The sequence below is a fragment of the Dendropsophus ebraccatus genome, chromosome 14 (assembly GCF_027789765.1).
Source record: "Dendropsophus ebraccatus isolate aDenEbr1 chromosome 14, aDenEbr1.pat, whole genome shotgun sequence".
Lineage (NCBI taxonomy): Eukaryota > Metazoa > Chordata > Amphibia > Anura > Hylidae > Dendropsophus > Dendropsophus ebraccatus.
In genome coordinates, this window is record NC_091467.1 from 78748397 (window position 1) to 78762490 (window position 14094).

General features: G+C 36.3%; 1 protein-coding gene across 1 annotated transcript in view; it reads right to left on the reverse strand.

Moving 5' to 3' along the window:
• The window catches only part of LOC138771704 (protein-glutamine gamma-glutamyltransferase E-like), a 157938-nt gene extending 156370 nt beyond the window's left edge, over positions 1-1568 (reverse strand). Inside the window, exon 1 of the mRNA XM_069951613.1 lies at positions 1463-1568. Coding sequence (XP_069807714.1) covers positions 1463-1469 — 7 coding nt within the window. The 5' untranslated portion in view covers positions 1470-1568. The remainder of the gene's footprint in view (positions 1-1462) is intronic.
• Positions 1569-14094: the final 12526 nt, after the last annotated feature.

Genomic DNA, 14094 nt, shown 5'->3' on the forward strand with positions numbered 1-14094 from the left:
GATGTGTATGTATATATGTACTATGTGTATACTATGTGTATGTATATATGTACTATGTGTATACGATGTGTATGTATATATGTACTATGTGTATACTATGTGTATGTATATATGTACTATGTGTATACTATGTGTATGTATATATGTACTATGTGTATACTATGTGTATGTATATATGTATGTATATATATACTATGTGTATGTATATATGTACTGTGTGTGTATACTATGTGTATGTATATATGTACTATGTGTATACTATGTGTATGTATATATGTACTATGTGTATACGATGTGTATGTATATATGTACTATGTGTATACTATGTGTATGTATATATGTACTATGTGTATACTATGTGTATGTATATATGTACTATGTGTATACTATGTGTATGTATATATGTACTATGTGTATACTATGTGTATGTATATATGTACTATGTGTATACTATGTGTATGTATATATATACTATGTGTATGTATATATGTACTGTGTGTGTATACTATGTGTATGTATATATGTACTATGTGTATACTATGTGTATGTATATATGTACTGTGTGTGTATACTATGTGTATGTATATATGTACTATGTGTATACTATGTGTATGTATATATGTACTATGTGTATACGATGTGTATGTATATATGTACTATGTGTATACTATGTGTATGTATATATGTACTATGTGTATACGATGTGTATGTATATATGTACTATGTGTATACTATGTGTATGTATATATGTACTATGTGTATACTATGTGTATGTATATATGTACTATGTGTATACTATGTGTATGTATATATGTATGTATATATATACTATGTGTATGTATATATGTACTGTGTGTGTATACTATGTGTATGTATATATGTACTATGTGTATACTATGTGTATGTATATATGTACTATGTGTATACTATGTGTATGTATATATGTACTATGTGTATACGATGTGTATGTATATATGTACTATGTGTATACTATGTGTATGTATATATGTACTATGTGTATACTATGTGTGTGTATATATGTACTATGTGTATACTATGTGTATGTATATATGTACTATGTGTATGTATATATGTACTATGTGTATACTATGTGTATGTATATATGTACTATGTGTATGTATATATGTACTATGTGTATACTATGTGTATGTATATATGTACTATGTGTATACGATGTGTATGTATATATGTACTATGTGTATACTATGTGTATGTATATATGTACTATGTAAGTGTACTGTGTGTTTGTGTGTACATATTATATATATACACATACACACACACACACACTCTGGCCGTTCATGTCATTCATTTTAAGTGCAATGTATTTTTTTGTATTAAACACGGCCAATGTCCCAATGTGCAACAACGGCCATAATTAATACAAAAAATGTTGTGTGAATGCGTCCTAATCCAGTATATAGAGGAGGTATATACATACTTGTCATCTCGGCTGTATCCCTCTGTGATCTATAGACGCAGGATGGAGGAAGGATCGGTCCTGGGATGTTCCAGCTCTTATAGCCCAGACTTGCGGTGACTTATATGTAAATCACAGGGTGAGGTTTCTGCTGATCGCTTACCAGGAAGATATATTGGAGTTGCACAAGTTTGGGTGTGAGAGAAACTATTCATGAGAGACGTTAGAGGAGCGTGCGAGGGCCGCTCCTCACCCAGGGGACACAATGCTGAGAGAGTGTGTGTGTATATATATATACACACACACATACATATATACACAATCTCTGATGATAATATACATGTGCCCTCTATAGTAATCAGTACCACATATACCCCTTAGATTAGATATAGCTGTATACATATTGGGGGGTAATTATTAGATATAGCTGTATACATATTGGGGGGTAATGATTAGATATAGCTGTATACATATTGGGGGGGGTAATGATTAGATATAGCTGTATACATATTGGGGGGGGGGGTAATGATTAGATATAGCTGTATACATATTGGGGGGTAATTATTAGATATAGCTGTATACATATTGGGGGGGTAATGATTAGATATAGCTGTATACATATTGGGGGGTAATGATTAGATATAGCTGTATACATATTGGGGGGGGGTAATGATTAGATATAGCTGTATACATATTGGGGGGGGGGTAATGATTAGATATAGCTGTATACATATTGGGGGAGGTAATGATTAGATATAGCTGTATACATATTGGGGGGTAATGATTAGATATAGCTGTATACATATTGGGGGGTAATGATTAGATATAGCTGTATACATATTGGGGGGGGGTAATGATTAGATATAGCTGTATACATATTGGGGGGGGTAATGATTAGATATAGCTGTATACATATTGGGGAGGTAATGATTAGATATAGCTGTATACATATTGGGGGGGTAATGATTAGATATAGCTGTATACATATTGGGGGAGGTAATGATTAGATATAGCTGTATACATATTGGGGGGGGTAATGATTAGATATAGCTGTATACATATTGGGGGGGGGGGGTAATGATTAGATATAGCTGTATACAATATTGGGGGGGGGTAATGATTAGATATAGCTGTATACATATTGGGGGGGGGTAATGATTAGATATAGCTGTATACATATTGGGGGGGGTGGTAATGATTAGATATAGCTGTACTACATATTGGGGGAGTTGTAATGATTAGATATAGCTGTATACATATTGGGGGGGGTATGATTAGATATAGCTGTCTACATATTGGGGGGGGGGTAATATTAGATATAGCTGTATACATATTGGGGGGGTAATGATTAGATATTAGCTGTATACATATTGGGGAGTAATGATTAGATATAGCTGTATACCTATTGGGGGGGGTAATGATTAGATTATAGCTGTATACATATTGGGTGGGGGTATGATTAGATATAGCTTATACATATTGGGGGGGGGTAATGATTAGATATAGCTGTATACCTATTGGGGGTAATGATTAGATATAGCTGTATACCATCATTGGGGGGTAATGATTAGATATAGCTGTATACATATTGGGGGGGGGTAATGATTAGATATAGCTGTATACATATTGGGGGGGGGGGGGTAATGATTAGATATAGCTGTATACATATTGGGGGGGGGGGGTAATGATTAGATATAGCTGTATACATATTGGGGGGGGGTAATGATTAGATATAGCTGTATACATATTGGGGGGGGTAATGATTAGATATAGCTGTATACATATTGGGGGGGGTAATGATTAGATATAGCTGTATACATATTGGGGGGGTAATGATTAGATATAGCTGTATACATATTGGGGGGGGGGTAATGATTAGATATAGCTGTATACATATTGGGGGTAATGATTAGATATAGCTGTATACATATTGGGGGTAATGATTAGATATAGCTGTATACATATTGGGGGGGGGGTAATGATTAGATATAGCTGTATACATATTGGGGGGGGGGTAATGATTAGATATAGCTGTATACATATTGGGGGGGGGGGTAATGATTAGATATAGCTGTATACATATTGGGGGGGGGGGGGGGGGTAATGATTAGATATAGCTGTATACATATTGGGGGGGGGTAATGATTAGATATAGCTGTATACATATTGGGGGGTAATGATTAGATATAGCTGTATACATATTGGGGGGGGTAATGATTAGATATAGCTGTATACATATTGGGGGGGTAATGATTAGATATAGCTGTATACATATTGGGGGGGTAATGATTAGATATAGCTGTATACATATTGGGGGAGGTAATGATTAGATATAGCTGTATACATATTGGGGGGGGTAATGATTAGATATAGCTGTATACATATTGGGGGGGGGTAATGATTAGATATAGCTGTATACATATTGGGGGGGGGGTAATGATTAGATATAGCTGTATACATATTGGGGGGGGGTAATGATTAGATATAGCTGTATACATATTGGGGGGGGGTAATGATTAGATATAGCTGTATACATATTGGGGGGGGTAATGATTAGATATAGCTGTATACATATTGGGGGGGGGGGTAATGATTAGATATAGCTGTATACATATTGGGGGTAATGATTAGATATAGCTGTATACATATTGGGGGGTAATGATTAGATATAGCTGTATACATATTGGGGGGGGTAATGATTAGATATAGCTGTATACATATTGGGGGGTAATGATTAGATATAGCTGTATACATATTGGGGGAGGTAATGATTAGATATAGCTGTATACATATTGGGGGGAGGTAATGATTAGATATAGCTGTATACATATTGGGGAGGTAATGATTAGATATAGCTGTATACATATTGGGGGGGGGTAATGATTAGATATAGCTGTATACATATTGGGGGGGGTAATGATTAGATATAGCTGTATACATATTGGGGGGTAATGATTAGATATAGCTGTATACATATTGGGGGGGGGTAATGATTAGATATAGCTGTATACATATGGGGGGGTAATGATTAGATATAGCTGTATACATATTGGGGGGTAATGATTAGATATAGCTGTATACATATTGGGGAGGTAATGATTAGATATAGCTGTATACATATTGGGGGGGAGGTAATGATTAGATATAGCTGTATACATATTGGGGGGGGGGGTAATGATTAGATATAGCTGTATACATATTGGGGGAGGTAATGATTAGATATAGCTGTATACATATTGGGGGGGGGGGTAATGATTAGATATAGCTGTATACATATTGGGGGGTAATGATTAGATATAGCTGTATACATATTGGGGGGGGTAATGATTAGATATAGCTGTATACATATTGGGGGGAGGTAATGATTAGATATAGCTGTATACATATTGGGGGTAATGATTAGATATAGCTGTATACATATGGGGGGGGGTAATGATTAGATATAGCTGTATACATATGGGGGGGGTAATGATTAGATATAGCGTATACATATTGGGGGGGGGGTAATGATTAGATATAGCTGTATACATATTGGGGGGGAGGTATGATTAGATATACGCTGCTCTATACATATTGGGGGGGTAATGATTAGATATAGCTGTATACATATTGGGGGGTAATGATTAGATATAGCTGTATACATATTGGGGGGGGTAATGATTAGATATAGCTGTATACATATTGGGGGTAATGATTAGATATAGCTGTATACATATTGGGGGTAATGATTAGATATAGCTGTATACATATTGGGGGGTAATGATTAGATATAGCTGTATACATATTGGGGGGGGTAATGATTAGATATAGCTGTATACATATTGGGGGGGTAATGATTAGATATAGCTGTATACATATTGGGGGGGGGGTAATGATTAGATATAGCTGTATACATATTGGGGGGTAATGATTAGATATAGCTGTATACATATTGGGGGGGGGTAATGATAGATATAGCTGTATACATATTGGGGGGGGTAATGATTAGATATAGCTGTATACATATTGGGGGGGTAATGATTAGATATAGCTGTATACATATTGGGAGGTAATGATTAGATATAGCTGTATACATATTGGGGGGGTAATGATTAGATATAGCTGTATACATCATGGGGGTAATGATTAGATATAGCTGTATACATATTGGGGGGGTAATGATTAGATATAGCTGTATACATATTGGGGGGGGTAATGATTAGATATAGCTGTATACATATTGGGGGGTAATGATTAGATATAGCTGTATACATATTGGGGGGGGGGGTAATGATTAGATATAGCTGTATACATATTGGGGGGGGGTAATGATTAGATATAGCTGTATACATATTGGGGGGTAATGATTAGATATAGCTGTATACATATTGGGGGGGGGTAATGATTAGATATAGCTGTATACATATTGGGGGGTAATGATTAGATATAGCTGTATACATATTGGGGGGGGTAATGATTAGATATAGCTGTATACATATTGGGGGGGTAATGATTAGATATAGCTGTATACATATTGGGGGGGGGTAATGATTAGATATAGCTGTATACATATTGGGGGGGGTAAGATTAGATATAGCTGTATACATATTGGGGGGGGGTAATGATTAGATATAGCTGTATACATATTGGGGGGGGGTAATGATTAGATATAGCTGTATACATATTGGGGGGTAATGATTAGATATAGCTGTATACATATTGGGGGGTAATGATTAGATATAGCTGTATACATTTGGGGGGGGTAATGATTAGATATAGCTGTATACATATTGGGGGAGGTAATGATAAGATATAGCTGTATACATATTGGGGGGTAATGATTAGATATAGCTGTATACATATTGGGGGGGGTAATGATTAGATATAGCTGTATACATATTGGGGGGGTAATGATTAGATATAGCTGTATACATATTGGGGGGGTAATGATTAGATATAGCTGTATACATATGGGGGGGGTAATGATTAGATATAGCTGTATACATATTGGGGGGTAAATGATTAGATATAGCTGTATACATATTGGGGGGTAATGATTAGATATAGCTGTATACATATTGGGGGGTAATGATTAGATATAGCTGTATACATATTGGGGGGGGGTAATGATTAGATATAGCTGTATACATATTGGGAGGTAAGATTAGATATAGCTGTATACATATGGGGGTAATGATTAGATATAGCTGATATACATATTGGGGGGGGGTAATGATTAGATATAGCTGTATACATATGGGGGGGGGTAATGATTAGATATAGCTGATACATATTGGGGGGGGGTAATGATTAGATATAGCTGTATACATATTGGGGTAATGATTAGATATAGCTGTATTACATATTGGGGGGGGGGTAATGATTAGATATAGCTGTATACATATTTGGGGGGTGTAATGATTAGATATAGCTGTATACATATGGGGGGGGGGGGTAATGATTAGATATAGCTGTATACATATTGGGGGGTAATGATTAGATATAGCTGTATACATATTGGGGGGTAATGATTAGATATAGCTGTATACATATTGGGGGTGGTAATGATTAGATATAGCTGTATACATATTGGGGGGTAATGATTAGATATAGCGGTATACATATTGGGAGGTAATGATTAGATATAGCTGTATACATATTGGGGGGGGGTAATGATTAGATATAGCTGTATACATATTGGGGGTAATGATTAGATATAGCTGTATACATATTGGGGAGTAATGATTAGATATAGCTGTTATACATATTGGGGGGGGTAATGATTAGATATAGCTGATACATATTGGGGGGGGGGTAATGATTAGATATAAGCTGTATACATATTGGGGGGGGTAATGATTAGATATAGCTGTATACATATTGGGGGAGGTAATGATTAGATATAGCTGTATACATTTGGGAGGAGGGTAATGATTAGATATAGCTGTATACATATTGGGGGGGGGGTAATGATTAGATATAGCTGTATACATATTGGGGGGGGGGTAATGATTAGATATAGCTGTATACATATTGGGGGGGGTAATGATTAGATATAGCTGTATACATATTGGGGGTAATGATTAGATATAGCTGTATACATATTGGGGGGTAATGATTAGATATAGCTGTATACATATTGGGGGGGGTAATGATTAGATATAGCTGTATACATATTGGGGGTAATGATTAGATATAGCTGTATACATATTGGGAGGTAATGATTAGATATTAGCTGTTATACATATTGGGGGGGAGGTAATGATTAGATATAGCTGTTATACATATTGGGGGGGGGGGTAATGATTAGATATAGCTGTATACATTGGGGGAGGTAATGATTAGATATAGCTGTATACATATTGGGGGGGTAGGGGGTAATGATAGATATAGCTGTATACATATTGGGGGGGTAATGATTAGATATAGCTGTATACATATTGGGGGGGGTAATGATTAGATATAGCTGTATACATATTGGGGGGGGTAATGATTAGATATAGCTGTATACATATTGGGGGTAATGATTAGATATAGCTGTATACATATGGGGGGGGTAAATGATTAGATATAGCTGTATACATATTGGGGGGGGGTAATGATTAAGATATAGCTGTATACATATTGGGGGGGAGGTAAGATTAGATATAGCTGTATACATATTGGGGTAATGATTAGATATAGCTGTATACATATTGGGGGTAATGATTAGATATAGCTGTATACATATTGGGGGGGGAATGATTAGATATAGCTGTATACATATTGGGGGGTAATGATTAGATATAGCTGTATACATATTGGGGGGTAATGTAGATATAGCTGTATACATATTGGGGGGTAATGATTAGATATCGCTGTATACATATTGGGGGGGGTAATGATTAGATATAGCTGTATACATATTGGGGGGGGTAATGATTAGATATAGCTGTATACATATTGGGGGGGGGGTAATGATTAGATATAGCTGTATACATATTGGGGGGGTAATGATTAGATATAGCTGTATACATATTGGGGGGGGTAATGATTAGATATAGCTGTATACATATTGGGGGGGTAATGATTAGATATAGCTGTATACATATGGGGGGTAATGATTAGATATAGCTGTATACATATTGGGGGGGTAATGATTAGATATAGCTGTATACATATTGGGGGGGGGTAATGATTAGATATAGCTGTATACATATTGGGGGGGGTAATGATTAGATATAGCTGTATACATATTGGGGGGGGGGTAATGATTAGATATAGCTGTATACATATTGGGGGGGTAATGATTAGATATAGCTGTATACATATTGGGGGGGGGTAATGATTAGATATAGCTGTATACATATTGGGGGGGGTAATGATTAGATATAGCTGTATACATATTGGGGGGGTAATGATTAGATATAGCTGTATACATATTGGGGGGGGTAATGATTAGATATAGCTGTATACATATTGGGGGGGGGTAATGATTAGATATAGCTGTATACATATTGGGGGGGGTAATGATTAGATATAGCTGTATACATATTGGGGGGGTAATGATTAGATATAGCTGTATACATATTGGGGGGGGGGTAATGATTAGATATAGCTGTATACATATTGGGGGTAATGATTAGATATAGCTGTATACATATTGGGGGGGGGTAATGATTAGATATAGCTGTATACATATTGGGGGGGGGGTAATGATTAGATATAGCTGTATACATATTGGGGGGTAATGATTAGATATAGCTGTATACATATTGGGGGGGGGTAATGATTAGATATAGCTGTATACATATTGGGGGTAATGATTAGATATAGCTGTATACATATTGGGGGGGGGTAATGATTAGATATAGCTGTATACATATTGGGGGGGTAATGATTAGATATAGCTGTATACATATTGGGGGGGGTAATGATTAGATATAGCTGTATACAAATTGGGGGGGGGTAATGATTAGATATAGCTGTATACATATTGGGGGAGGTAATGATTAGATATAGCTGTATACATATTGGGGGGTAATGATTAGATATAGCTGTATACATATTTGGGGGGGGTAATGATTAGATATAGCTGTATACATATTGGGGGGGGTAATGATTAGATATAGCTGTATACATATTGGGGGGGGGGGGGTAATGATTAGATATAGCTGTATACATATTGGGGGGTAATGATTAGATATAGCTGTATACATATTGGGGGGTAATGATTAGATATAGCTGTATACAATTGGGGGTGGTAATGATTAGATGAGTAGGCTGATACATATTGGGGGGTAATGATTAGATATAGCTGGTATACATATTGGGAGGTAATGATTAGATATAGCTGTATACATATGGGGGGGGTAATGATTAGATATAGCTGTATACATATGGGGGGGTAATGATTAGATATAGCTGTATACATATTGGGGAGTAATGATTGATATAGCTGTATTACATATTGGGGGGTAAGATTAGATATAGCTGTATACATATTGGGGGGTAATGATTAGATATAGCTGTATACATATTGGGGGGTAATGATTAGATATAGCTGTATACATATTGGGGGGGAGGTAATGATTAGATATAGCTGTATACATATTGGGGGGGTAATGATAGATATTAGCTGTATACATATTGGGGGGGGGGTAATGATAGATATAGCTGTATAACATATTAGGGGGGGTAATGATTAGATATAGCTGTATACATATGGGGAGTAATGATTAGATTATAGCTGTATACAAATTGGGGGGTAATGATTAGATATAGCTGTTAAATATCTGGGGGGTAATGATTAGATATAGCTGTATACATATTGGGGGGGGGTAATGATTAGATATAGCTGTATACATATGGGGAGGTAATGATTAGATATAGCTGTATACATATTGGGGGGTAATGATTAGATATAGCTGTATACATATTGGGGGGGGGGTAATGATTAGATATAGCTGTATACATATTGGGGGAGGTAATGATTAGATATAGCTGTATACATATTGGGGGGGGGTAATGATTAGATATAGCTGTATACATATTGGGGGGGGGGGGGTAATGATTAGATATAGCTGTATACATATTGGGGGGGTAATGATTAGATATAGCTGTATACATATTGGGGGGGGGGTATGATTAGATATAGCTGTATACATATTGGGGGGAAGATTAGATATAGCTGTATACATATTGGGGGGGGGTAAGATTAGATATAGCTGTATACATATTGGGGGAGGTAATGATTAGATATAGCTGTATACATATTGGGGGGTTAATGATAGATATAGCTGTATACATATTGGGGGGGGGGTAATGATTAGATATAGCTGTATACATATTGGGGGAGGTAATGATTAGATAAAGCTGTATACATATTGGGGGGGGGGTAATGATTAGATATAGCTGTATACATATTGGGAGGTAATGATTAGATATAGCTGTATACATATTGGGGGTAATGATTAGATATAGCTGTATACATATTGGGGGTAATGATTAGATATAGCTGTATACATATTGGGAGGTAATGATTAGATATAGCTGTATACATATTGGGGGGGGGTAATGATTAGATATAGCTGTATACATATTGGGGGGGGGTAATGATTAGATATAGCTGTATACATATTGGGGAGTAATGATTAGATATAGCTGTATACATATTGGGGGGGGGTAATGATTAGATATAGCTGTATACATATTGGGGGGTAATGATTAGATATAGCTGTATACATATTGGGGGGGGGGTAATGATTAGATATAGCTGTATACATATTGGGGAGGTAATGATTAGATATAGCTGTATACATATTGGGGGGGGTAATGATTAGATATAGCTGTATACATATTGGGGGGGGTAATGATTAGATATAGCTGTATACATATGGGGGGGGGGTAATGATTAGATATAGCTGTATACATATTGGGGGGTAATGATAGATATAGCTGTATACATATTAGGGGGGGGTAATGATTAGATATAGCTGTATACATATTGGGGAGGTAATGATTAGATATAGCTGTATACATATTGGGGGGGGTAATGATTAGATATAGCTGTATACATATTGGGGGGGGGGTAATGATTAGATATAGCTGTATACATATTGGGGGGGGGGTAATGATTAGATATAGCTGTATACATATTGGGGGGGGGGTAATGATTAGATATAGCTGTATACATATTGGGGGGGGGTAATGATTAGATATAGCTGTATACATATTGGGGGGGTAATGATTAGATATAGCTGTATACATATTGGGGGTAATGATTAGATATAGCTGTATACATATTGGGGGTAATGATTAGATATAGCTGTATACATATTGGGGGGGGTAATGATTAGATATAGCTGTATACATATTGGGGGGTTAATGATTAGATATAGCTGTATACATATTGGGGGGGTAATGATTAGATATAGCTGTATACATATTGGGGGGAGGTAATGATTAGATATAGCTGTATACATATTGGGGGGAGGTAATGATTAGATATAGCTGTATACATATTGGGGGAGGTAATGATTAGATATAGCTGTATAATATTGGGGGGTTAATATTAGATATAGCTGTATACATATTGGGGGGGGGTAATGATTAGATATAGCTGTATACATATTGGGGGGTAATGATTAGATATAGCTGTATACATATTGGGGGGTAATGATAGATATAGCTGTATACATATTGGGGGGGGTAATGATTAGATATAGCTGTTATACATATTGGGCGTGGTAATGATTAGATATAGCTGCTATACATATTGGGAGGATAATGATTAGATATAGCTGTATACATATTGGGGGGTAATGATTAGATATAGCTGTATACATATTGGGGGGGGTAATGATTAGATATAGCTGTATACATATTGGGGGGGGTAATGATTAGATATAGCTGTATACATATTGGGGGAGGGTAATGATTAGATATAGCTGTATACATATTGGGGGGGGTAATGATTAGATATAGCTGTATACATATTGGGGGGGGGTAATGATTAGATATAGCTGTATACATATTGGGGGGGGTAATGATTAGATATAGCTGTATACATATTAGGGGGGGGTAATGATTAGATATAGCTGTATACATATTGGGAGGTAATGATTAGATATAGCTGTATACATATTGGGGGATTAGATATAGCTGTATACATATTGGGGGGTAATGATTAGATATAGCTGTATACATATTGGGGGGGAGGTAATGATTAGATATAGCTGTATACATATTGGGGGGGGGTAATGATTAGATATAGCTGTATACATATTGGGGGGGAGGTAATGATTAGATATAGCTGTATACATATTGGGGGGTAATGATTAGATAAAGCTGTATACATATTGGGGGAGGTAATGATTAGATATAGCTGTATACATATTGGGAGGTAATGATTAGATATAGCTGTATACATATTGGGGGGGGTAATGATTAGATATAGCTGTATACATATTGGGGGGGGGTAATGATTAGATATAGCTGTATACATATTGGGGGGTAATGATTAGATATAGCTGTATACATATTGGGGGGGTAATGATTAGATATAGCTGTATACATATTGGGGGGGGGGGTAATGATTAGATATAGCTGTATACATATTGGGGGGGGGTAATGATTAGATATAGCTGTATACATATTGGGGAGGTAATGATTAGATATAGCTGTATACATATTGGGGGGTAATGATTAGATATAGCTGTATACATATTGGGGGTAATGATTAGATATAGCTGTATACATATTGGGGGGGTAATGATTAGATATAAGCTGTATACATATTGGGGGGTAATGATTAGATATAGCTGTATACATATTGGGGGGTAATGATTAGATATAGCTGTATACATATATTGGGGGGGTAATGATTAGATATAGCGTATACATATTGGGGGGGGTAATGATTAGATATAGCTGTATACATATTGGGGGGGGTAATGATTAGATATAGCTGTATACATATTGGGGGGGGGGGTAATGATTAGATATAGCTGTATAAATATTGGGGGGTAATGATTAGATATAGCTGTATACATATGGGGGGGGGGTAATGATTAGATATAGCTGTATACATATTGGGGGGGGTAATGATTAGATATAGCTGTATACATATTGGGGGGGTAATGATTAGATATAGCTGTATACATATTGGGAGGTAATGATTAGATATAGCTGTATACATATTGGGGGGGTAATGATTAGATATAGCTGTATACATATTGGGGGTAATGATTAGATATAGCTGTATACATATTGGGGGGGGGGGGTAATGATTAGATATAGCTGTATACATATTGGGGGGGGGTAATGATTAGATATAGCTGTATACATATTGGGGGGGTAATGATTAGATATAGCTGTATACATATTGGGGGGGGGGTAATGATTAGATATAGCTGTATACATATGGGGGGGGGGGGTAATGATTAGATATAGCTGTATACATATTGGGGGGTAATGATTAGATATAGCTGTATACATATTGGGGGGGGGTAATGATTAGATATAGCTGTATACATATTGGGGGGGGTAATGATTAGATATAGCTGTATACATATTGGGGGGGTAATGATTAGATATAGCTGTATACATATGGGGGGAGGTAATGATTAGATATAGCTGTATACATATTGGGGGGGGGGTAATGATTAGATATAGCTGTATACATATTGGGAGGT